This window comes from Odocoileus virginianus, chromosome 16, assembly GCF_023699985.2.
Source record: "Odocoileus virginianus isolate 20LAN1187 ecotype Illinois chromosome 16, Ovbor_1.2, whole genome shotgun sequence".
In the NCBI taxonomy this organism is placed as follows: domain Eukaryota; kingdom Metazoa; phylum Chordata; class Mammalia; order Artiodactyla; family Cervidae; genus Odocoileus; species Odocoileus virginianus.
This window is the reverse complement of record NC_069689.1, coordinates 60,944,650-60,971,299: the sequence shown is the minus strand read 5'-3', so window position 1 is coordinate 60,971,299 and position 26,650 is coordinate 60,944,650. Positions and strand designations below refer to the sequence as shown.

The following is a 26,650-nucleotide window of genomic DNA, read 5'->3' as shown; positions in this document are numbered from 1 at the left end:
CCAGGGGGCTGGAGCTGTGTGTCACTCTGACCCCGGTGGTGGCAGGCCTTAATAACTGGTGGGAAGATCTGAACGGCTGCAAGGTTCTCCCAGTGTGGAGGGCAAGCAGGACTGGCATGGCGGGGAGGAAGGTGGGAAGGGTTGGGGGAGGGGGAGTTGACCACAAAAGCCCTATCTCCCTACCCCCTCACCCTGCCTGAGTGCCCTTGAAAGGGTGCCCAGTCACATGGAGGGCACATGGGCATGGTCTCATGCAATGGGTGTTTCTGGGGGGTGGTTGGATGTGAATGAAGTAAGGAGGGGTCTTGGGGAAAGAGCCCAGTCTAAAAGCTGAGCTCTGCTAGGGGGCACTCCAGGCTGAGCCGACTCCAGCACCCCAAATTCTTCCTCATGAGCCCAGGATGGTTTTCCCTGCAATGTGAGTGGCAGCCGGGCATGGAGGGTCAGGACTGAGTCTGGAGGTTTCTTAGGTCTTAAGCTTCCCCGGTGGCTCAGTGGTAAAGAATCCACCTGCAATGCAGGAGACCCAGGTTCGATCCCTGGGTCAGGAAGGTCAACTGGAGAAGGGAATGACAACCCACTCCAGTATTCTTGCCTGGAGAATCCCATGGACAGAGGCTATAGTCCATGGGGTCGCAAAGAATCGGATATGACTGAGCAACTCACACCCCCTCAAACTGGCCCTGTTGGAGAATTCACACCCATTCTACAAAGAACACCAGGCATGTTTATTCACAGAGGCTGCCATCTGCATGGCACAGGGAGGTCTGGGGGGTTCAGGGGGCATGGAAGACACTGGCTTATGGGCAGGCAGGGGGTGGAAGAGCTCAGCAGACAACTGGCAGCTATGTTGTCTCCGAGGAGGACTTGGGTCCACCTTCAGGCCCCAGCCCCACTCCGGCCTGTTTTTCTCAGGATGTGACCGCCAAGACCCCCAGTGGCAGGCCTCCTGCAGCTGGAACCTGGCTTGGATGCCCACTTTGTCTACAGCTCCTCCTCCATTCTCGGGCAGGCCCCCTGGGATGAAGGTGGAGGGGGAGATGGAGGCGCCCTGGACCAGGCCACCAGGCGGGGCGCCACTCGCCTTGCTCTTGTGTTCCCAGCGTGGTCAGCACTGGCTCCTTGGGGAGCAGCAGGACAATCTGTGGAGCCTGCAGGGAGACAGCCAAGAGCAGCGGGCCACTGTCAAGTCCTGCCCAAAGCCCCTCGGGCACCTTTTCCTTTTCTGGACGAGATGGGCAGCATCAGAAGCAGCTGGTCAGAGTCTCGCTTTTCCCTTTCCTTAATCCTAGCAACCTCTCCTGCCACATCACTCAGCCTTTTATCCCAGAAACAGTTCTTTGCAAACTCTGGTCTCCAAGGAGGTCAAATAGCTATGGTAAGAGCAATGATGCTAAGTCACTTCAGTCGTGTCCGACAATGTGCGACCCCATAGACAACAGCCCACCAGGCTCCCCCGTCCCTGGGATTCTCCAGGCAAGAGCACTGGAGTGGGTTACCATTTCCTTCTCCAATGCATGAAAGTGAAAATTGAAAGTGAAGTCGCTCAGTCGTGTCCGACTCTTAGCGACCCCATGGACTGCAGCCTACCAGGCTCCTCCATCCATGGGATTTTCCAGACAAAAGTACTGGAGTGGGGTGACATTGCCTTCTCTGAAGAGCAATGATAGTGACCTGGAAAGACCCCAGTTCCTCCACGTGTGCTGTGTTGGCTTTGAAGCACCTGAACCTCTCTGAGCCTTAATTTCCTCATCTACTAAAAAAGGCCCCCAAGTGGCACAGCAATAAAGAATCCAGCTACCAATGCAGGAGATTCAAGAGACGCAGATTCTATCCCTGGGTTGGAAAGATCCCCTGGAGGAGGAAATGGCAATCCACTCCAGTATTCTTGCTTAGGAAATCCCATGGATAGGGAGCCTTGTGGACTACAGTTCAGGGCGTTGCAGTCAGACACGACTGAGCATGAATGCATGCACACATTAAAAAGAGGGAAGTTGGGATTTCCCTGGAAGTCCAGTGGTTAAGACTTCACCTCCAAATACAGGGGGTGCAGGTTCAATTCCTGGTGGGGGAGCTAAGATCCCACATGCCTTGTGGCCAAAATAAAACAAAACAAAACATAAAACAGATGCAATACTTATTGTAATAAATTCAATAAAGACTTTTAGACAAATGGTCCACATCAAAGAAAAAAAAATATCTTTAGAAAAGTGGGAAGTAGTTGCACTTGTAGAGCTCTCCAAGGTGTCAGGTGCAAAAGGCATGAAAAAGGGCTCAGTGCATCTCACAGAGGGACAAGGAAATGTTAGTAGATGGGGGTGGGGGTGGGGGGGGAGGAAGGAGAATGAGAAGGAAGGAAAACAGATTCTTGCCCGAGTTGATCAACTGAATAGAGCCAGGCCTGTCATTTTCATTTTTACAAATGAGGAAACTGAGGCTCAGTCTCTGGGGTGAAGAGATCCTCAAAGTCATGTAGGCAGTAAGCAGCAAAGCCATGGATGCGCCCAGGTCACTTTCCATATATTCTTTCTAGTCCAGAATGCCTTCCACAGATTCCTGTGTCTATCCAGTAGGCACATGGTCTGACACCAAGTGCCTCTCCCACCAACCCCAGCATGACGCTGGGGGGTAGAAGCTCACACCGTCAGTTCTTGATGCTTTCTTTCTGCCCCTTTGCTGGTGGCATCTGATTCCCAGAGTTGGGCCCCTACGGACAAGCCAAACCCATGCTCACCTGCTTCTCTCTTGCCCGGGGAGTTTAAGGTTCTGGGGGCCTGAAGCTGGAATCCTCAGGATGGAGGGCAGTGCTTTTCGGCTCCTTGGGTATCTGCAGAGAGAGGAGGCGGCTCTGAGGGCCCTGCCCCACCTGGGGCAGGTGTCCCTGGTGGAACTAGAACAGCCTGGGCAAGGCCAGGAACTGCGAACGGTGTGTGGTGGGCGCCACCTTGTGGTCACCGTGCAGTTTGCATGCCGTGAAGCAGGGCAATCCACACACGTGTCCTGCTCCTAGTTCAGTTAGCCACTGTCCAGGGTGCTTGGGCACTGCAAGGCCAAGCAGGACACAGTCCTTGGCCCACTAAAGCAAAGGAAAGGGGTCCATGTGAAGTGCACAGTGACAGTAAGAGTTGTACATGCACGCAAGAGGCTGATAACCCAGCCTGGGGGAATTCCAATTGTGCCAAACGCACTTTTGAAAGAGGAATAGTGATGCACCAGGTATGAGGCAGCTTGGCAAGCTCCCTGAACGCCAGGATGGTCCAAGAGTGAGGTTGGGGTGGGGAGTGGGGATGTAGGGGCATCCGGAAGTGGACTGGTAGATGGAGTATGGATGGGGGAGATCAGCCCAGCCTTGGCCTCAAGGCTTAGATTTGATCCTAAAGATGTCCTCACCTGTGCTCCTGGGGGACATCTGCCTCACCTCTGTCCTCTGGGAAGTCACCTCATCTCCCAGGTAAACTGCCAGAGGCCAGGGGCCATGAGAATGGCCTGATGGTGGCTTACTTCCAACGGCATGGGATTGTGTGGCTTGAAACTGAGCACTGCTGATAATACAGCACAGAGAAGGTGTGAACTTGGAAGAAGTTATAAAGATCAAAGTCCCATGGACAGAGGAGCCTGGCAGGCTACACGGGGTCACAAAAGAGCCGGACACACCTGAGCAACTAAAACAACAACAATGTAAATGATCAAAACAGAACCAAGAGAGAATTCCCCAGGGGTCCAGGGGTTAGAGCTTGGCACGTCCACTGCTGTGGCTGCCCGGGTTCAATCCCTAATGAGAAAACTAGAATTCCACAGAAAAGGAAGAAGAAGAAAAAAAACAGAACCAAGAGTGAACTTCTATGTATAGAATAGATACATTTTTTTTTAGTTTATTTCATTAACTTTAATCTGTGTTGTTTCTAATTGTGGTGTCTGAAATAATTTAAGTTCCCACTTCAAATATAGAATGAAAATAATTATGCTGCTAAAAAATAAAGTTTATTCATAATGTAATAACACAAAACAGTTCTTATGATAGAGAGAGAAAGAGCAGGATATGAAATCAAATATAATATCATCTTAGCTATTTAAGAAAAGTTCATGTAGATTTATAAAGGGGGGGCTGGAAGGAAATATACCCAAAATATTAATAGTGCTTGAATGAGTGATGGAATTTCTATTTATCTCTATTTCTGGCTTTCCTTTAATGAGCTTATATTCATGTTTTAATTTTAAAAATAATTTTTTTTAATTTTAAAAATAATTTAAAGAAGAGCAAATTTAAAAGGCTTATTAGTTATGTACATAATATTGGTTTTTAGTGGATATTAGTTAAGATTATCCTGAAAATTTCTGGTATGATTTTAAAACTACAGAGCCAGCTAATCATTAAAGATGCAAATCAAAACCACAATAAGTTATCACCTCACACCTGTCAGAATGGCTGTCATCAAAAAATCTACAGTGAGATCTGGGTTCTAGCCCTGGGTTGGGAAGATCCTCTGGAGGAGGGTATGGCAACCTACTCCAGTACTGTTGCCTGAAGAATCCCCATGGACAGAGGAGCTTGGTGGGCTACAGTCCATGGGGTCGCAAAGAGTCAGACCTGACTAAGCAATTAAGCACACAACAAATGTTGGTGAGGATGTGAGAAAAGTGAACCCATGTACACTGTTGGTGGGAATGTAAATTGATGCAGCCACTATGGAAAACAGTATAGAGCTTCCTTAAAAAAACTAAAATCAGAACTGTTATATGATCCATCAATTCCACTAGTGGATATATATCTGATGAAAATGGAAATACTAATTTGAAAAGATATATGCATGCCAATGTACACAGGAACATTATTTACAAGAGCCAAGATATGGAAGCAACCTAAGCACCCAACAACAGATAAATGGAAAAGGAAGATGTGGTGAGTATATAGATATACAGTGGACTATTACTCAGCTATAAAAAAGAATGAAATTCTGCCATTTACAACAAAATAGATGGACATGGAAGGTGCTTAGTGAAATAAACCAAAGACAAAATACTGTATGTTATCACTTATATATGGAATCTAAAAAATAAATATTTTTGAATATATGAATATATTAATATTCATATGAATGAATATAACAGAAAAGAAACATACTCACTGATATACAGAACAACTAGAGGTTACCAGTACGGAGAAGGAAGGCAAGAGGGTCAAAATGGGGTAGGGGATTAAGAGGTACAGCAAGCAACTATGTATGAAATCAATAAGCTACAAGGATATATTGTACAGCACGGGGAAATATAGATATTATTTTATAGTAACATTAGAGTGTATCTATTAAAATGTTGAATTACTATGCTGTACAGCTGAAGTTAATTTAATATTGAAAATGAACCACACTTTAATCATAAAACAAATAGCCAAAAGAAGGAACATGTTAGGCAGACCCTTGTCCCAGGGGCCACAGACTCAGGCTAGGTCTCTGCCCTTGTCATGAGGGGGAAGGCTGGGAGATAAGGAGGACCCTGTGTATCACTCCCCATCTCTTAACACAGGCAAATACCTGTCATGATGATTCGTGGGGAGGAAGGCCACCCTGAAGTCACAGAAAGCCCGAACTGTGGCACATTTTTAAAGAAGCTGAGTTCTGTGACATTCTACGACTTTCAGCTTCTAGAACAATGTTTCTCAAGTTAGATTTTGTACCAGTGCTGTTCTAGAGGCTGCTCTAGAGGCTTAGGGGAGTGTCAGTACAAGATCACCTGGGAGCTAGTTCCCATGCAGAGTCCAGGCCCTATTGAACTTGAATTTCTGGGCTAACGTCTGGGAAACTGAGTTTTTACCAGGTCACCAGGTGGTTCTTATGGCTATAGAAGCTGAGGATTGCATGGTGATTGTTAACCCAGGCTGTATATTAGATTCACCTGGCAAATTTTAAATACAATGCTAATATCCAGGCCCCACACAAGACCAGTGAACTTCAAGTCTCTGGAGGCTGAGATCTGGGACATTTCTAAAGACCCCCAGGTGATTCCAGTGTGCATGTAAGGGCCCAAGCCCACTGGTCTTAGGTGGCTGGTTCACAGATGAGTTTTTCATCAGAATCATGTGGAGGGCTTGCAGACAGAGGGCTGGGCCCTGCCCCTTGGGCTTTGAAATCAGGAGGTCTGGGTAGCACTTGAGAATTTATATTTCTCACAAGTTCCCAGGTGCTGCTGCTGCTGCTGCTCCAGGGAGCACTATACTTCGGAAAGTACTGCTCTAGAATGAGGGCTTCCAAGGTGGTTCAGCAGTAAGAGAACCCACCTGCCGATGCAGGAGATGTGGGTTTGATCCCTGGGTTGGGAAGATTTCCCTGGAGAAGGAAATGGCCACCCACCCCAGTATTCTTGCCTGGGAAATCGCATGGACAGACGAGCTTGGCAGGCTACAGCCCATAGGGTTGCAAGGAGTTGGACATGACTGAGCATGCACACACACTGTAGAATGAAGCCTCTAACCCCCCAGGGGACAGCCTCCTGGATAAAGGAGCAGAGGACACAAGCTCTGTCCCCCGACCCTCAGCTTCCAGCTTCCCAGGTCCCAGCCCAGCTGATGGGGTCATGGGAGAGAAGCCCCAGGACAAGCCAGTAGAACTCACCTCCCAGTAGACTGCATCATCAAAGCAGTTCTCATCAGGCGGTTGTCCCCAGAATGGTAATCTCAGAATGACCCCTAAAGGAAGTTGGAGGTCCCAGAGGTCAAGAATGACTTCTCTGCCTACCCAGACCTTCCCCTCAACTGGAAAAATCCTCCCGGCCCCAGAGACATCAGTGCAGAGACAAAGGGTTCCTGGGGGCTCCAGGTGACCTCTGGCACACACTCTTGGGTCCCCCAACCACAGGGCCCAACCTTCTCTGGCATGGTCACCCCCACTCACCTACAATGATGCCGCCCACCAGGGCCATGGCCAGTGACACAAAGAGCCCGGCAGCCTGGAACCTGCCCTGCATGTTTGGGCTCCAGCTTGTCTTGCTTCTTTCAACACCAAAGGTATCGGCAAGCCTGTGGTAGAGACAGGGGGCAGGTCAGGATCCCTGGAGAGGCCAAGTGACTACCCGCCGTCACCCCACATGCGTGAGTGGACACGAAGGCTCAGTAACCTCTGGGACTTAGCCTTCCCATCTACAGAATGGGGGCACTAGAAAGATCAGACAGTCTCTAAGATTCTTATGGAAGGACAGAGGTTGAGGAGAGAGGCCCATGAAATAGTGGTCCAGAGTGGGCGAGAAAGGGGACAGAGATAGTCTTGGGCCCTAGAGGAACAGTAGGAAGGAGGAACTGAGAAGGAAGGAGGGTGCTCAGCCTCCCTGCACCACCACCATTCTTACCCTTCCTCCCCGTACAGATCAATGCTGGCGATGCTTGCCGTCACCGCGCCCGCAATACCGCCTATGATGCCAGGAAGGCCATGCAGGTTGTGAACACCACACGTGTCCTGGATGCGCAACCGGGACTCCAGGAATGGCTGGAAACGGGGGGATGAGTGTTGCCCAGGCAGGGGGCTGTGGCAGGCTGTGGGGAGTCCAGGATTCTGGAAGCCCCAAATACGCAGAGACCCAGCCCCCACCCTCTCCCTAGAGACCGGCCGCCCCCCTCCCACCCCCAAGTCCCTGGCCCTGGAGCTCTCACCGTCAGGTACACAAAACCCAGGGTGGAGACGATGCCGCAGATGAAGCCGATGAGGAGGGAGCCGAAAGGCAGGATCATCAGCTCGGCAACGGTGCCCAGGCCCACTCCTCCGGCGAGCGACGCGTTCTGGATGTGCACCTGGGCAGGGCAGGCAGAGCAGGCGGGAACTCAGTCCTCTCCCAGAGTAGCATCCTGGAGGAGCCGACCTAGAGCCCAGGTTGATCTCCTGTGTGTGGGGGCCCACCTGGGAGCCAGAGATGGCTCCCATGCATCTCAGCCAGCCAGGAGACTGCAGAGGACTCCAGCCTGAGCCCAGGCTTGGGACAGCCACCCGTGCTGTCTGTCCACCTGCCACTCTCACTAGCGCTCGGGGCATCTTCTCTCTGCATGGAGCAGTGTGCATGTGTCCATGAGGCCCTTCAGCCCACCTGCACGTCCCCTTTGGATCCGGGTGCCCAGACACAAAGGTGTGCCCAGGTTCGCGTGTCTGAGGTCCTCTGTACGCACGTGTGCTGGCGTCAGAATCTGCGAGCCGACAGGAGCACCGGCTGACAGTCTGAGGACCTACCTGCGCCATGGACCATGGTGCTGGCTTGCGAGGAGTATGTTTCATCTCCACAACAAGCCCAGGAGGCGAGTATGGTTACCTTTTCATGTTTGCAGGTGAGGAAATTAAGGCACGGGGGAGGTTCATGGACTTATCAAAGACCACACGGCCAGCCAAGGGCAGAAAGGTGTCTTGATCTGGGTCCGTGTGGAGCCAGAGCCCCTGACCATCACCCTCTTCCATGTCCCTCGCTGCACATGCCCACAGGGGTGTGTCTGATTCTCTCCCCCCCACCTGTGTCCCCATCTGTCTGTACAGTGACTGTCCAGTGCATCCCAGGGCTCAAGGCTGTGTCCCGGAATAACACACACTCCTAGCAGCACCTTGGCACATAGGTGCCTGGGTCTAGAAGCTAGTGTCAGAGTATTAGATGGTGGGACTTTGCAGATAGTCCAGTGGTTAAGAATCCACCTTCCAACGCAGGGGACACAGGTTTGATCCCTGGCTGGGGAACTAAGATCCCAAATGCCTCTGAGTAACTAAGCCTCAGCACTGCAAGGAAGACCCAGTGCAATCAAAAATAAATAAAAAGGATATCAGAGAGAGAGGTGGTCCTCTTTCTATAGAAAAATCTACCAACACCCATCACTCCCCCAGGAATGACAGGAACACATGCCCAGTGGCATGATATGAAGGACGCTGGGGAACACTGCAGCCCCACGTGTCCCAAGTGCTTTGAAGGGGTTCTCTGTTGAGCGTGTGGAGGCGGCAGGTAGGGGCAGAGCTAGGAAGGACCAGAAGCTGCTTTTTTGTGGGGGGGCGTTGCTCAGTCCAGAACTAATGTCAGCACCCAGGTTGTGGGGAGAGGAGGATGAGAAGGAGCCAGTCCATCCAGGGCAGCCGGCATGATAGAACCTCCACGAATCTGGTTCTGGGCTCTGCCTAAAGCCAGCTGCATCATCTGGATAAATCATTTCTCTCGGGGCCTCAGTTTCTTCATCTGCAAGATGGGTGCGATAATGCTTATGCTGCCTGCTTCACTGAGTTGTTGGCAGGGCGCGGTGATCAGCGCCCACTGGGCACAGGGAGTTGTGGCCACAGCTTCCCCCAAGGTTCGCCCGCCCCCACCCCACTCACCATGTCCAGCTTGCCCTTTCTATGCAGGGCGCTGGAGAGCGCCACGGAGGTGAGCACGCAGGCTGCTAGGGAGCAGTAGGTGTTGATGACCGCCCGGTGCTGAGCATCTCCGTGGTTGGATATAGCCGAGTTGAAGCTGGGCCAGTACATCCACAGGAAGAGGGTGCCTGGCCAGACCAGACAGGGCCGGTGGAACCGGGAGAAGGGGCGTTAGATGGGCTTGACGGAGCTCGGACAGACATGCTGTCCTTTAGCTCCAGAGATATCAAATGACACACGCCCCAGCCATTTCCCTCCCCTGGAACTTTATTCGTGCTAGGGGCTCATCTTAGAAGGCCTTCCCTGCCTTACTCACTACCTAATGCCGTCATAGCCTTCCACTCAGCTCCAGGAAGTCTACCCTGACCCCATAACTGGGTGAGATGCCTCCCACCCTGCTTCCCAGGCACCTTGAGGGAGAATCTTTTTCTCCACTGTAGGGAGATAATCAAGTAGCATAGCCACTTGTTCCACTACCCTGTCTGGAGCTCCTTGAAGGTAGGGCTGGGTTTTAAGAGACCAGAGAAGGTAGCTGATATGTGCTCTCTGGAATGAAAGGACAGAGGAAATAGGCACGTACACCTTGCTGAGATCAGGGATGGACGCACTTCCTGGTTATCACTGTGTCTGCCCTGGGGCATTTGAGGATGAGTGACCGACTTCTGCATTGAGCAGGATGAGTGTCCGACTTCTTCCAGCCCCATGGGGAAAAGGGACAAGTAACTGGGATCCTTGAAATATCTATAGGCAACCTCTGAAGGGAACTGGCAGCCATGCACCAGACCATGTGGGGATGAGGTATGATCACCGCAGCCTGAAATGCTCATGGTGACCCTCACCCCCCACCAGGGTAGCACGGCAGCCCTCGGTCATCACGGGGGCCCCCTCAGTCGCTATGGAAGCTCTCACCAATCATGGCAAAGAGGTCCGAGTGGTACACAGAACTCTTCCTCCCCTCGCTCTGGTTTAGGTTAGGGCGGTAGAGGATCCAGGCCACTGTGAGCCCAAAGTAGGCGCCAAATGCATGGATGGTCATGGAGCCCCCCGCATCCTTCACCTGATGGAATGGGTACAAGGGTGCTGTCAGGGTCTGACCCTCCTCTCCCTCCCTCCTCTGACACTCTCCCACCCACCCACCCACCCACACACACACAGACAGAGGTGCAGCTGTCTCCAAGGAGGTCCAGGCTACAGAAGGAAGCCCGGGGCCCTGGCAGACCCATCAACTGGGAAGGGGAGGAAGCGGGGATCCCCTCCTCAACTATACTTCAATGAAAATTAAAGTGGGGAACTTCCCTGTGGTTAAGAATCTGCCTGCCAGTACAGGAGAAATGGGTTCAATCCCTGGTCTGGGAAGATCCCATATGCCACAGGGAAACTGAGCCCATGCCCCACGGCTACTGAACCTGTGCCCCAGGGCCCGTGCCGCACAAGGGGAGCCACCGCAATGAGAAGCTCATACTTTGCAACGGAGAGGAGCCCCCGCTCGCTGCAACTAAAGAAATGCCTGAACAGCAGTGACAGCCCAGGACAGCCAAAATAAATAAATAAATATTAAAAAAAAAATCATACACCTGCTTCTTCCCTTTAGATGGGAAACCCAACCAGAGATGTAAGCGTGTCATCCAATGTCACAGGGCTAGTTGTTGAATTGTTGACATACCTCTTTCCTGACTCCCAGCCTGGTGGGTGCCTCTACAAGCTGTGTAACCTCGGGGGAGCCCCTTACCCTCTCTGAGTCTCAGTTTTCTCATCTGTAACATGGGAGTAATAACTGTGCCTAGCTCAGAGAGAAGGAGTGAATGAGATAACCCATGTGAAGCATTCAGAGCAGGGCCCAGGCAAGGGCAAGTGCTCCTTAATTGTTAGCAGCGATTCCTGTGTTTCAACTTGGCTGCAGGAGAGGCCCAAACACTGTCATGCATTTGAGGGAATTTCTGCAGCAGATCGGAGAGGGGTTTTGAGGGTCAAAGAAACCTTTTCTGCCTCTAAACTCACACCCAAGGTACCACTTCTCAGCCAATTTCAGATCTCATCTATTGACTCCCCTGTGTACCCCCTCATCTAGCCTAGCTTCTTTCTCTCTGCCCACCCCAACCAGTCTCCAAGGCTGGTTTATTCACCATTTTTATAACTCACATTGCCCACTTTCTTCTCTTTGTCCTAGGCCAGACCCAGTCCCATTACTTTTCACCAGGGTGACTAACACAGCTTCTTAACTAGACTCTCTGCCTCCAACTGTTCTCTTCACCACAGCCAAAGTGACACTTCCATAACATGCATTTGACCATGCTGCTCTCCTGCCTGGAACTTTCCATAGCTCCCGATTGCCCTCACAATAAAGGTGAGACTCTTTAATACAGTCTAAGAAAGTCTTGATGATCCATGCTCCTTCCTCCCCTCCCTAGCTCCCCACCCCCATTCCCTCTGCCTCAAATACCTTTGCTCACTCCTTTGCCTGATTATCTCCTACTTGACTTCTGGCTTTAACAACACTTCCTCCGGGAAGCCTCCCTGGCCTGCTATATGCTGGCTCAGGTCCTCTTCCCCCCCCCACAGGGCACCTAGCCCTGGAACTCCATCCTTGTCTCACTGTCTGGTCATTGTCTATTTGCTTCCTGGCCCCCTCACTAGATTGTGAGTTCCTTGGGATAGAAACAAAGAGTCCTGCCCACTCCTGTATCCCACTGCCTGGAGCACTGCCTGACAAGTAAATCCAAAATTATTCCCTTGACAAATACTTCTTGATAATTTATTAGGCATTGGGCCAGGTGCCAGGAATAGAGAGAGTCTCCAGACAGGTAAGGTTTCACCCTTATTTTCCCTTAAGGATAAATGCTCCGAAGAAAATAAGTCAAGGATAGTGACTAGGAGGAGGTAAGGGAGAGGGCAACACTGGTAGGAGAACCTGGGCTGGCCTCTCTGAGAGGTGAAACTGCAGCTGAGACCTCAATAATGAACAGGACCAGGGAGATGAGCACTCCAGGCAAAAGGAACAGTAAGTGCAAAGGCCCTGAGGTGGAACCAAGCTTGGGTATTTGAAAAGCAGACCACGGGATATGGTCAAATCACAGAAAGATGGGGAGAGAGTAGATGATAAGCTTAGAGAAAAGGCTGAGGCCAGAACGTGTAGGGCCTTAAAACAAGTTTAGATTTGATTTGAAGTGAAATTTAAAAAGAAAACAAACAAACAGGGTTTTCATCAGAGGAATGGTCTTACATGCATTATTAACAGGTCCCCACAGCTGCTGGTGGAGATTAGCTAGCTCAAGGTGGTGGGTCGGGCAAGGATGAAGACAGGGAGGGACTTCCCTGGTGGTCCAGTGGCTAAGACTCTGTGCTTCCACTGCAGGGGGCACAGGTTCAATCCCTGGTAAGGGAACTAACATGCCACCTGGCATGGCCAAAAAAAAAAAAAAAAAGACAAAATGAGTGACTGAATGTAGGGTGGTCTGAAAGCAAAACCCCTGGGGGTGGGACTTCCCTGACAGTCCCAAGATTAACATTAACACTGTGCTTCCACTGCAAGGGCATGGGTTCAATCCCTAGCTGGGGAACTAAGATCCCACATTTGGCACAGCACAGAAAAAAAAAAAAAAAGAATGGAAATCATGTGCTCAAAATAGTGAAACAAAAAAGACTGGATCCCAGATGATACTGAGGAACCACTCTGCAAGTCCTGATCACCCTGTTTCTGAGAAATTCTTTGTTAAAAAAAAAACACCCTGGGGGTTTCTAGGCAGAGTCCAAATATAGAGAAGTTGGAGACTGAGAAAGGGATGGGGTTCCTGAATAATCCCTACTCCTGCAAATATGCCAAAAAGGTGTCTAAACAAGAGGAGAGGCCTAAGATGCTCTTTACCTTGGCCAGTGAATTAGCCAACCTCAGGGGACATCATTCCTGCCATAGAGGTCCATGTGAACGGCACCTCCAGAGTTGTGCAGTGTGCCACCTGTGCAACTGTACATGTCTGCTTTGGCCACTTCCCTGGGAACTTTTCTTACAGATGAGCCCCCTCAGTATACTGGGTCATTTTTTTGGCAGAGCAATCTGGGAATTTGTGTGCGCAAGATGATGCGCAGCAACATCCCATTCTTTCCCTCTGATGTGCCGGAAAGAGAAAGGAGGAAGAAAACCAACACGTGAGGAACCTCTGCTCTGTCTAGTTGCTGGATTGATGTACCAGGTGGATGCTCAATATATGTCATTTCTCCTGCTTTACAGCTGGGGAAACTGAGACTCAGAAGATTAAGTGACTGGTCAAACTTGAATTGAATCCAGCTGGCTTGTCTCCCCAGTCCTTTCTTTCTCTGTCACCTTCCTGTCCCCCCAAGTGCCCCTTCCACCGCCATCCCTGTTCTGAGCTCTGCTCACCTCTAACAGGTTGAGAAGAATGTACTCATTCACTGAGAAGAGGGTCACTTGCAAGAGAGTCATGATGAGGAGCTGGACAGGGCTGACTTTGCCCAGAACTGCCCCAAAGGCCACACAGACAGAGCCCACGCAGAAGTCCGCATTGATGAGGCTGTGGGGAGACAGGTCAGGGGAGGGGCTGAGGCCACAGCAAGAAGTGGCACTCAAGCTCTGAGGTTGAATCTGAACTTTGGTCACCTGTGGGTTTGGGCTTGTGGTCTAACTTTGCTGAGCCTTGGTTTCACCATCTGTGGTAACGGGCACATAGCATCTTAGAGCTACTCTAAGAATGCAAAGAAATAGCCTGTGAAGTATCCAGCACAGCAGTGGCACATACTAGATGCCACCACACCCTTCCTTTGAGGGCCCAACTCAGGTCCCACCTCCTTCCTTGCAGGCAGCTTGTACTCAAGGCACCCAAGTGATCTGGCTGCTGCTGTTGAATATGGTCCAGTCCATATTTGTGACCTTGTCCTGCCCTTCATTTTCTACCTGTCCTTCCAAAACCTCTTCTCACCCACCACCTCCTTCAGGAAGCCTTCCCCAATACCTCTAACCAGATGTGGTCTCTGCCTCCAAATCCTTCTCTCTACACACACTTCTCCTGCTGGCTACCAGGGCCTTGCTTGGGTTTGAGTCATCATGACCTGCTCTTCACCTTACCTGGGAGAGAGGATCTATGTCCAGGGAAGAAGGAAAGACCTTCCTGCAGGCAGTAGGGAGCTGGGGGCTGGGTGGAGAGAGGGGACGGGAAGGCCAACAGAGAGAATGCAGGCCAAGGAGCGTGCAGGCCCTCCTTAAGTCTGGACCCTGAAAACCCAGCCAGCCAACAGAGGCATGCCATGTGGTCAGAGGGGATCCTGATTCTATCCACATGCCCGCTGTGCCTAACCCAGGTCTCCTTGGGGCCTGCCAGCAGCAAAGCTGTCCTGGAGTCCAAGGCAGACTCTCAGTGTGGCCTCCAAGCCATGAGCGTTGTCAACCAGGGTCCTCGTAAAGACAGCAGGGACTACCACTTCCTCAAGGCAGTCACAGCCACAGGAGCCCCCTCCCCCATACTCAAGTGTGTGTGTGTGTGTGTGTGTGTGTGTGTGTGTGTGAATCGGGAAGTGAGAAGTAAGAAGCCAGCTGATGGTAGGGACAGTGTGTGGAGTGGGGGCGGGGCACCGTCCCCTCAGGGTCCCTCCCCAGACAAAGGATGCCCACTGGAATGTCTCTTCACTATAAGCCTTGTTCACTGCTGCATCCCCCGGGCCTGGCTGAATGAATGATGACAGGTGCTAAGTGCCAGGCACTTCAATGCTTGTTCAGTGCAGCACAGGCCCTCCTGTATCACACCTGGACCCATGGAACCGGTACCATTATTAGCCACATCATAAAGATGGGAAATGGAGACTTAGAGAGGCCGAGTTATTTGCCCAAATTTCCATAACTCAGCCAGAAGACCACCTGGCAGAGATGACCCCCTAGGAAGGAGTGAGAGGGAGTGCACAGAAGCCCACAGCAGGGCCATCAGCCCCTGGGAGATGGATATCTGGATGTCACATCTCAGGCAAGGCCTGAGAATGAAGGCTGAGGAGCACACAGTTCCTCCTTGAGTCTGGGGAACAACCCTGGAGGGACAGGTGGGATCTGGGACTCTTCAGCAGGGACAGGACAGAAGCTAGGAGAAGGATCCTCAGCTGAGGTCTAGGGGGCAACATGTTCATCTCAGCCCTGGGCACCAGAAATCGGCTCCAGCTAAGTTGCTGAAAATCATTTCCCCAAAAACCAAGTTGCCAAAACTCAAGTTGTCAAGTGGCTAACTTGTTAAATAACTGGTTCAAAAAATTTAACCCACAAAAGTTTGTAATAATTTCCTTTGAACATTTAAAAAAGCTCTATACTTCTGTTTTGCATTTAGCCATAGTTATTTTGCTGTGGTGGCCAATTAAATATATCACAGGCACTTTTATACTTTGGGTCTATGGCTTTTGGAATGACAATTTCCTGTGTATCTTATACAGTAGAGTGATATGCATGTATGTCATAGATTTCATATACAAAAAAACTGACTTCTTGGTTCCAAAACATTTTCTACCTAGTTGACTATTTTTCCTGTTTCTCTTAATTTATAAATCCATTAACTGGCTCAAATGAATTAATATTTTGCAAGTATTTGTCATATGTTTAAAATTTCAGGCCCCTGGCCTATGATATCTGATTGGTGCCCTGTATGTGACAGCAGGGATTTGCACTTTCAATGTAGTTTTGGGGAGGGAGGTTCAAGAGGGAAGGGGCATAAGTATACCTATGGCTGATTCATGTGATGTGCGGTGGAAACCTACACAATATTGTAAAGCAATTATTCTCCAATTAAAAATAAATGTTTTCAAAAACGTGGTTTTGTACCAATTTGCCTCTAAACCCTTTCTGTGGATTTGGTTTTCCAAGCAGGCTAATGAATGCTTGTTTTTACACACCAACGACAACTTTCTCAAGTTATGAAATGTACTTTTCTTTAGCCAAACTTGTCATATGTCTACAGAAATAGAAAACTAACTGGACTTAAAGAAGAGCCTTCAATAAACCAAACCTTGACTAGAAAGAGAAGGGAGGGGGGAAATCTCCCAAAGGCTGTTGATTTTGTACCATGCAGTGGAAACTGTTGTGTAAGTTTCTTAGGTTTCCCTGGCTGGAGAGTTTGAGAAATGAGTCATTCAGTGAGATGACTGCTTGGCAAGTTGGTTTTTGGTAAGGTGGCAAATTTACTGTATAACCTGGTGGTGGTGTTGAGGGGAGAAACATGCTAAGGCTCCTAGGAGGTCTCTTCAGACAGAGGGAGGGGCTGAGTTCCCTGATAGAAGGGAGTGTAGTACTTATCAGACCAAAAGATTATCACAGACAAAAGTGATGAGGATGGAGGTGAGAAGAGATAGGGATTAGGGGCCCCCTTGGAGGCTGAGGCAGAGAGGGGCTTCAGCCCTAGGACTCCACACATGCCTCACAGCTCTTTGCTCTGTTCCCTGGGTGGGGACACAGGCAACCGGATTCCCCATTCAGTATTCCCTCTACAATGAACCTAAGGAGGCTGGTTCAGGCAGTACCACACTCCTTCCTCTTGCCTGCCACCCACTCCCTCCCCTTCGTGGGTCCTATGGCCTGAGGTCTCTCAGGGCAAGTTTTGATGTTTGACGTGTCAGATCGGAGTCCAGACTTGGACCCTGGGGAGAGGCCTTGCATCCCAGCAGCCTGTGTCTTAGGAGGAAGAACACCCTCCAACAGCACTTGGTTACCATGAGAACTCCCACCCTGGAGACTCACTGATCAGGAAGTGAGTGTGTGTGTGTGTGTGTGTGTGTTGGGAGTGGGGGGTGTATGTCGCAGGGCCCCTGCGTACCCTGGCTGGATGAAGACCCAGCTCCTCACAGCCCCAAGCCTCCGGGCCACGCCCCGGCCCCGCCTCCCGCTCGGGCCCCGCCCCCGCGCCCCGCCCCCGGCCCGAGCCGCGCTCACTTCTCCACGTTCACCAGAATGTAGCTTCCGTCGAAGGAATGAAGCCAGCCCTGCATGAGCAGCGCCCACTGGATGCCGAAGGCCGCCAGCAGAAAGTTGAAGCCCACGGAGCTGTAGCCGTAGCGCTGCAGGAAGGTCATGAGGAACCCGAAGCCCACGAAGATCATCACGTGCACGTCCTGGAAGCCTGTGGGGAGAACACAGCCCCGAGTCCCGGTGGCCTAGCGAAGCCCCCCGCTGCAGCCCTGCGTCTGGCCCAGCGCGGTCCACCACTGGCCGGACCTGGGCCACCCTCCAACCCCCATCCCGCCACCCCTACATCTGGATCCTGAGGCTCCTGCAGCAATTATGACTGCTACTGCGAGTAGAAGAGCCACCACTACCCCTCACGTCATAAGATGCGAACTGCTATGCATACGACAGAGAAACAATGAGGTCCTACTGTATAGCCCACGGAACTGTAGCCAATACCCTATAATGAACCCTCATGGGAAAGAATATGAAAAAAATGTATTTATATATATGTATAGCTGAATCACTTTGCTATACACCACAAACTAACATAGCATTGTGTATCAACTATACTTCAATTTGGAGAAGGCAATGGCACCCCACTCCAGTACTCTTGCCTGGAAAAATCCCATGGACAGAGGAGCCTGGTAGACTGCAGTCCATGGGGTCCCGAAGAGTCTTGACACAACTGAGCAACTCCACATTCACTTTTCACTTTCATGCACTGGAGGAGGAAATGGCAACCCACTCCAGTGCTCTTGCCTGGAGAATCCCAGGGACGGGGGATCCTGGTGGGCTGCCGTCTATGGGGTCGCACAGAGTCGGACATGACTGAAGCGACTTAGCAGTAGCACCAGCATACTTCAATTAGAAGAAAAAATGCCTTTGGGGTGGACTGGGCTGGGGGGATGGAGGTGAGACCCCCACTTTAGACCACTCAGACCACTGGGTTTTAAGGCCAAGGAATGCCGGGGCACCCCTGTTGAGAGATGACAGCCCCCTTTCACTGCCCTCACCAAGAGCCTTACCCACGCAATTCCATTCGTCTACTGTGGAGAAGTTAGTCTCACTTGGCCTAGGAGTCCCTTGACTGGCCAAAATAATTAGGTACCATAACAAATGAAAACCATAACAAACAGGAACAGCTGTTTTTAAAAAAGAGAGAGGTAGCAGAGAGGGTTCTTGCTTACAACAGAATGCTGACAGCCCAACAGTTAAATGTGGAATGAGCACTGAAGTTGGAAAAATCATAATTTTCACAATGAAAATTTCATCACTGGATGTTAAAATCCAGGGACAACTTTTGAGGAAGAGCAAGGTACTTGTGTGGTGTCTTAAAGGAGTCTCCCTTTAGATTGCTTGTGAGTTGTAAATGAGGGTGAAAAAACATCCGGTAACCATATAGTGGAGAAATCGGGCAACATCTTGATGGTGTGATCAAAATTAACATCACCAGTGTGGGACACGCGGACATTGTGCACCTTCAGGAAGATATTCTGAAAAAGACACATCACCTATGTGGTGCTCTGGCTGAGAAGGCATAATCCCAATCTAATCATGAGGAAACACCAAAGGAACATGCTATTAGAAAGGGGAGGACTGGACTCAAAATATCAGTGTCTTACAAGATAAAGAAAGGCTGCCCATTGTGAACATCTATTATGGGACAGACACTGTGCTAGGTGCTTTACCAACACAGGAATGTTCTGGGTTAAAGAGGCTAAACAGACAGGTCAAATAAATCCAATACTTGACCCTAGATGGGATCCTGGATTTGGCTGGGGTAGGGAGTGGGTGCGGGTACAGGGGAATGCCACAAAGGTTTTCAATGGACCCACTGACAAAATTATATAGGGACAGTATATTAAAGTAGCATACAGTGTAAATTCATGAAGTTGACTACTGTGGTGATGGAAGAGAATGCCTCTATCCTTAGGAAACAGTGGAGTATTAAGGCGGCCAGACCGCAATATGTATAACGGACTCTCAGTTCAGGGGAAAAGAACTGTATGTATGTGCTTGCTTTTATGTGGGAAAAGAGAGAGATGCTTAATGGGAGTTAAATAGAGTATACAGTGTTCTTTGTACTATTTTTGTTTTAGCAGCTCTTTGTAAATTTGAAATGATTTCCCAATTAAAAGTTTTTGAATAAAAGAGAACTGCAGGGCTCACCGAGCCTGGCCTGGCCCCACCCACCAGTCTCCTCCTCCTTCCTTTCCGCGGCCCTTCCTTCCCTCCCGTGCCCCAGCCGCCCTGGCCTCCCCCTGCTCAGTCTCACTCTGGCTCTTTGCCTGTGGTGGTCCCTCCATGTGGGACGCTGTTCCCGCAGAATGGCCAGCAACTTCTTGTTTAGTCGCTCAGTCGTTGCCTGACTCTTTGTGACCCCATAGACTGTAGCCTGCCAGGTCCCCCCGTCCATGGGATTTCCCAGGCAAGACTACTGGAGTGGATTACCATTTCCTTCTCCATCTCTTCTTGTGGATCTCAGCAAAAAGTCACCTCATCACAGAGGCCTTCCAGACCCCTGGGTTTCAAGTTGGTTCACTCCCTCATGACACCTTCTTCTTTCTTTTCTAGTTCTTACAACAATTTGTAGTTAGGTAGTTAGGTTTGTTTGTCTAGCCCACTAGACTTTAAAGTTCCAAGGAGTCAAATGGTGGCAGTGGTTTATTTGCTAAGCCATGTCCAACTCTTTGTGACCCCATGGACTGTAGCCCGCCAGGTTCCTCTGTCCATGGGATTTCCCAGGCAAGAATACTGGAGTGGGTTGCCATTTCCTTCTCCAGGGGATCTTCCTGACCCAGGGACTGAACCTGCATTGCAGGCAGATTCTTTACCGCTGAGCTACCAGGGAAGCCCCAGGAGTCCAGGCCAAGTCTGTTTGGTTCATGCTGGGATTCTCCACTGCCTAGGGGCATTCTCCAGGTGGATGCTCCATAAATATCCCTGAAGGGATGAATGAATAATTACTGTTGTGATCTCAGGTGTAGCCAGATATGCCAGTTGAGCAGCAGCCAAGGGCCCCAGGTGGCACTTCACCATCAGGGGAGACTGCAGACCCTCTCCTATCTGATGTCTCCTACCCACTGGGTAGTTAGGCCCTGATGTCCACAGCAGCCTGGCCAGCCACAGTGCAGGCGGGCAGCGATGCTTAGGCTATCCTGCCCCTCCCCTGTTGCCCTCATCTGTCTCCCCTGCAGGCTTCCCTGAGGCTGGGTAAGGGTTGAGGGCACAGAAGCTGATGCAAGAGAGCTGTGGGTCTCGCCCCAGCACGGTGCTCTGAGCTTTGAGCTTCTTTTGCGCAGACTTACACAAACAAACAGCAGCTTGGCTTGGGTTTCACAGTGTGTGAGGCTGATTTTGTGTTGTTATCATGTTTCATGGTTTATCGTGTTTCTGTTGTGGAGGAAACTGAGCTAACATATGTGAAGCGCCATCCACAGGGTCACGGCGACTCTTGGGAAGAACTGATGGGTGACAAACTGGAGAAAGAGGGAGGAGACACCTTTAGACCACAGTTATGAAAGCAGGGAGGGGAGCTGGCAGCACTGTTGGTAAACACAGGGAAGGAGGAAGAGGTTGCCGGGGAGGGAGGGAGGTGCTGGGTCTAGGGCTGGTCATGGGAGTTTGAAATGACCCCATGACCCCGGGGGTGGGTGGTGGCGGTGAGCGTCAGGCGGGGTAGTGTGGGCGCAATGGAGCCTGGCCATTTGGGCTGGAGCTGGGGTCTGAGGTCCGGCAGATCTGCACACAGGGCTGGGAGTTGGAATGATGAGCGGGAGACAGGAGCTGAGCACTGGCTGGTCCGGAACTGAGCAGATTAGACAGGGACGGTGCTGGCAGGGAGGTGAGGGGAAACCCTGGGAAAAGGTAGCATCGCAGACTTCCATAGTGAGAAGTGTGAGCTGTTTGGAGGTGGGGGAAGCAGGCGGGCAGGGATCGGGGCTCAAGAGCCTGGAGGCTGCCTTCCTGGGGGCTGCCTTCAGTTCTCCCCGTGGCCTGCGGCGAAAGAGCAGAGAGCGCACAGCTTCTCATCACTTCTCCCTGCTGGTCCCCACCTTGCCGGTTTTCTGTCCTTCTCTGTGACTCCCCGGTTGTCCTGGCCTCTGTCTCTAACTCTTCTGTGGATATGTTTCTTGCCCCCCAACCTCAGGCGCGCAGACTCCAGCTTTGCTCTCTTTCCGCACCTTCCTTATTTGCTCTCTTACTCCCTTCTATCTCCTAAATTGGTCCTTACTGAAATACGAATGTTTTTCAGTCACTAAGTCGTGTCCGATTCTTTGCAACCCCATGGACTGCAGCACACCAGGCTTCCCTGTCCTTCACTGTCTCCCAGAGTTTGCTCACACTCATGTCCATTGAGTTGGTGATGCCATCAAACCATCTCATCCTCTGTTGCCCCCTTCTCCTCCTGCCCTCAATCATTCCCAGCATCAGAGTCTTTTTCAATGACCTGACTCTTAGTATTAGGAGGCCAGAGTATTAGCTTCAGCATCAGTCCTTCCAATAAATATTCACAGTTGATTTCCTTTAGGATTGACTGCCAAACGCCTTTGATGCTACTGAAAATGCTTTTAATAGCAATGGTCCAGAACTTCCCTGATGATCCAGGGGCTAAGACGTTTTGCGCTCAATGCAGGGGTACTGGATTCGACCCCTGGTCAGGGAACTAGATCCCACATGCCACAACTAGGACCCGGGGCAGCCAAATAAATGAATAATAAATATTTTGTTTAAAAAATGGTCTGAAGGTCCAGATTGTATGACCTTTAGCAAGGACATAACCTCTTTGACCTCAAGTTTCTTCTTCTGTAAAATGAGGAATAGTAACAAAACTCAGAGGTGTGTGGTACACATTTAATGTCATCCAATCAAAGCCCTGGGCATAAGCCTGATTCCTCAGCAATTGCTTGCTGTTGTTCAGTCGTTCAGTCATGTCTGGCTCTTTGTGACCCATGGACTGCAGCACACCTGGCTTCCCTGTCCTTCACTATCTCCTGGAGCTTGTTCAAACTCATGTCCATCCAGTCAGTGATGCCATCCAACCATCTCATCATGTCGTCCCCTTCTCCTCCTCAGCAATTGCTTAATTATATTAATTACTACTTCTCTTTTTCTCTTTCAAGACTGACCAGGTGCTTTGCATCGGGTTGGCGACTTGCTGGGGGTCGGTGGAAGTTGATAAGACAACGCCTCTCTTCCGTTACTTTCCCCAGCCTGTAGTGAGTGCCCCAAGCAGCCAGGCAGGCTCCCTCCACCATGGCAGGTCCCGGAGGGGCGAGCCTGCCTCCTGGAGGCCAGTTCTGAGAGCGGCCACCAGGGGACGCCAGTACACAGCTGTTCTGCGACCCCTTCCTGGCTCACTTTTCTCTCTCGGGGTGGTCTGATGAAGGCCAAGTTTTGAAAATTTCTGAAATCTGAGGATCAAGTTTCCTATGCTGGTGGGCGACAGCAGCTCTCTCTCCAACGTTCCTGGGAAGGGGACCGGCCCTTTCCAGGCTCTACAGGCCAGCCCAGCCTAAACTGTTGCCTTTCAAGTCCGCTGGCCAGTCCCTCAATTCCCCAAGGCTCTGTGTCCACCTCTCCCACAACTCGGAGCCAGACACAGAACCATCCCATCACTGCAAAACTTCCTGGGCAGGTGGATGAGGAGTGGCAATGCCACAGAGACTGGGGGAAGCAGGTTTTGTGCAGTGTGAGGGCTTGGCCTCACCCCTGCCTGTGCCACTGACCAGCTGGGAAAATCTCTAAGCTCCATCCCTGGCAACATAAAATAGAAACAAATACACTCCTCATCTGATAGAGCATGCAAAAAGTGCTTGTGAGTAGGAAGAAGGCTTCTCTGGTGGCTCAGTGGTAAAGAATCTGCCTGCCAACGCAGGAGACACGGGTTTGATCCCCGGGTTGGGAAGATCCTCTGGAGAAGGGAATGGCAACCCACTCCAGTATTCTTGCCTGGAGAATCCCATGGACAGATTCCCATGGGATCTGTCCCATGTGATAGAATCCCATGGTGGGGTACAGTCCACGGGGTTGCAAAAGTTGGACATGACTTAGTGACTGAACAAGTGGGGAGAGCACAAAGGAATTTAAATGCTATAGTAGTTCAAACTCATGTTCACAGAGATATTCCTTGGCCACATCACTGAAGTGACGTGAAGTGAAAGTCGCTCAGTCGTGTCTGACTCTTTGCCACCCCATGGACACATCCATGGAATTCTCCAGGCCAGAATACTGGAGTGGGTAGCCTTGCCCTTCTCCAGGGGATCTTCCCAACCCAGGGATCGAACCCAGGTTTCCCGCAATTCAGCTGGATTCTTTACCAACTGAGCTATCAGGGAAGACACATCACTAAATAGATGCTAAGCCTGCACTTAAACATCTTCAGCAACAGCATCAATCCCTTCTGAGGAAGCTTGATACCAGCGTTTACTGTCCTCTGATTCCTGTTATGAGACAAGCCCTCCTGGCTACCCATTATCTTCAATCTTCCAAGAGTTTCTGTGCATTAAATAACATTCCCACTTCACAGATGGGCATACTCAGACTCGGTGTGATTAGGGAGGTGGCTTAATCTACTTTGGGTTTCCCTGGTGGCTCAGATGGTAAAGAAGCTGCCTGCAATGCAGGAGACCTGGCTTCAATCCCTGGGTTGAGAAGATCCCTGGAAAAGGAAATGGCAACCCACTCCAATATTCTTGCCTGGAGAATCCCATGGACAGAGGAGCCTGGTGGGCTATAGTCCATGGGGTCACAAAGAGTCAGACACAGCTGAGCGACTAACAATTTCACTTTACTCCATTTAAAGTGATGGGCCCATATCTGTTTAATTCCAAAGTCAACTACCAGGCTACACTGCCCTCTGCTTGAGGAATGCACGAATCTGAGGTTTAGGTTCCCAGGAGCGCAGGGTGAACCTTGCTGCCTCAGTTTTATGAACCAGACCTTCAGGTGTTTGAAACGGTGGCATCTTCAGCCTGAGGTCCTTTCCTTTCTCCCTCTGTTTTCCCAGGAAGCTTCGAGAGCCCAGGCTCTGATGGCTTCTCCTCAGGCCAACCTCCCCAGACGCTGCCCGGAGCATCAGCCCCGGAGGAAGTTCATGTTCAGCAGCTTGGGCTTTCAGGGCACTGCCAGGGCGGTCCCCAGCTGGTTCTGTGCCTGCTATTTGCCAAGGGGCCCATGCCCTGGGAGCCATGCTCAGGCACCCCTGGGCCCCAGCTTAAGCCAGCTGGAGCTAGACTTCTCTGAAAACTGAGATGCCCAGAGTACTCCTCTAATCCTCTGGGCAGGAACGAAGCCTGCACAGGTGTTGACAGCATGGAGCCAAGAACCCAGAAAGTACCAAAAGGGACTGCCCTCACTCCATGCCCCTGGGAATTGCCTTGAGGCCTGGGAACCCAGGCTTGGGGCCACACCTACATTCCAACTCCAGTCACAGCCACCAGTAGGGAAGGAGAAGAGCAGAAAGGTGAGATGAAAGGGAGAGCAGTCCAGGAGGCGGGGTTCAGGTCCCTGGAGCTCCTACTCTGGCTTACTAGGTTTCTGGATGAGTGGCTTTTGCAAGACATGTCCCGTCTCTGGCCTCAGTTTCCTGGTCTGTGAAATGGGAGTCATAACACTGCCAATAGTCATGTACAGATGTGAGAGATGGACCATAAAGAAGGCTGAGTGCCAAAGAATTGATGCTTTCAAACTGTGGTGCTGGAGAAGACTCTTGAGAGTCCCTTGGACAGCAAGGAGATCAAACTAATCAATCCTAAAGGAAACCAACCCTGAATATTCGCTAGAAGGACTAATGCTGGAGCTGAAGCTCCAAAACTTTGGTCCCCTGATGCTAAGAGCCAAGGCATTGGAAAAGACCCTGATGCTGAGAAAGATGGAGGGCAGGAGGAGAAGGGGGTGACAGAGGATGAGATGATTGGATGGCATCATGAACTCAGTGGACATGAGTTTGAGCAGACTCTTGGAGATAGCGAAGGACAGGGAAGCCTGGGGTGCTGCAGTCCATGGGGGTGCAAAGAGTCAGACACAACTGAGCAACTGAACAACAACAACAACAAAGTCATGGAGGGAAGATCAGTTTGCATAGGTGACTGTTGGAGACGAACTTTAGGGTCCCTTCTAAAACTAACGGTCCATGACTATGTGAGTACCAACAGTTAGAAAGAGACTGTCATTGGCTGTTGGCAGATGGCGTGGAAAACTAGAAAGCACAAGGGCATGAAGAGAGTCCTGGGCTGGGGGTCCAGAGGTTGGGCCAACCCAAGTAACCTTGCACCAGTTCTTCTAACTGCTGAGTCCTAGGGCCTCTGCCTTTAGTACTCATCTAGTAATTGCTGTATTATAAAGTGAGGATTCCATGCCCAGCACAGTGCCAGAAATTTATGTGCAATGTCTCATGCCAGCCTCACCCCACTCCTGTAGGATAAGTCTCATTATTATCCCCATTGGACAGATGAGGAAATCGAGTCTGTGTATTGTTGACCTTTGCCTACAGCTCACCCACCTGGTTGATATAGGTGAGGTGTGGTGATTCTCCGGCCATGCTGTTAATCACAGCACCACGGATTCCAGGGAATTCAGGGGTGTCTCTCTCCCTCTCCAAGCCAAAACACGGCTGTGCTGTGGTCCTCCACGCCAGCAGGGCGGGTAGGCCAGTGAGCCACCCCTGCAGCCCTTGACGTTGGAACTATCCTATTAAGGTGGAGAGTTTGGGCGCAGCTGTACAAGAGAGCCAAGGTCACCCACTGGGGTCTCCTGAAGACATCAAGAAGGGCTCTCTGAAGGGAGGTTGGAGGTCTCCGAGGACACCTGAAGGGTGTTTCTTCCTGAGTTTTCACGGGTTCAAAGGAGCTTGGGTACGCCTGGCCATTTCCGGAGCTTAACCTCCAGGCACTGGGAAGTCTCTCCATACTGGGGAGCCTAAGAGGGGCAGGGCAGGGGTATGTGGGCGGCATTTCCGCCTGCAGCTCCCCCCAAAGGTGAGGCAGGACCCTTCGCCCGGATAGGGGGACCTGCAAAGTGGACCTGCAAGGTGGCGGGACTTACTCGGGTAGCGATAGTAGAATTCGTTTTCCAAGTCAGTGGTCAAGTTCTTGATCGCCTTCTCCTCCACCCAGTGGGGATCGGCATCCATGTCGTAGCGCACGAACACGCCGAAGAGGACTATCATGACCACCTCCAGGAGCAGGCAGACGACCGGCAGCCGCCAGCGGAGATTAGTGTTCCAGATCATGCTGCAGGGGGCGCCTGGCCGGGGCGGGCAGCGGGCAGTTTGGAGGCTCGAAGCAGGACAGGCTTATAAGACCTGGGGCAGGAGCGGGGCGGGGCGGCTGAGTCGGGTTGCGGAACAGTTGATCCGGGTGCC

The 26,650-nt window shown here is 51.0% G+C and overlaps 1 protein-coding gene and 1 long non-coding RNA gene across 2 annotated transcripts in view; one reads left to right on the top strand and one right to left on the bottom strand.

Moving 5' to 3' along the window:
* Positions 1-12,813, top strand: part of LOC139038762 (uncharacterized) — a 71,604-nt gene extending 58,791 nt beyond the window's left edge. Inside the window, exon 3 of the long non-coding RNA XR_011491926.1 lies at positions 7,356-12,813. This is a non-coding gene — a long non-coding RNA (uncharacterized lncRNA). The remainder of the gene's footprint in view (positions 1-7,355) is intronic.
* Positions 705-26,650, bottom strand: RHCG (Rh family C glycoprotein). The gene is made up of 11 exons (XM_070478356.1): positions 26,332-26,650; positions 17,272-17,458; positions 13,738-13,888; positions 10,272-10,419; positions 9,324-9,490; positions 7,640-7,777; positions 7,339-7,475; positions 6,888-7,012; positions 6,609-6,682; positions 2,735-2,827; positions 705-1,151 (listed from the first exon to the last, which is right to left on the bottom strand). Exons 1-10 carry the CDS (start codon positions 26,516-26,518, stop codon positions 2,759-2,761), a joined length of 1,383 nt encoding a protein of 460 aa, XP_070334457.1. The 5' UTR covers positions 26,519-26,650; the 3' UTR covers positions 705-1,151; positions 2,735-2,758.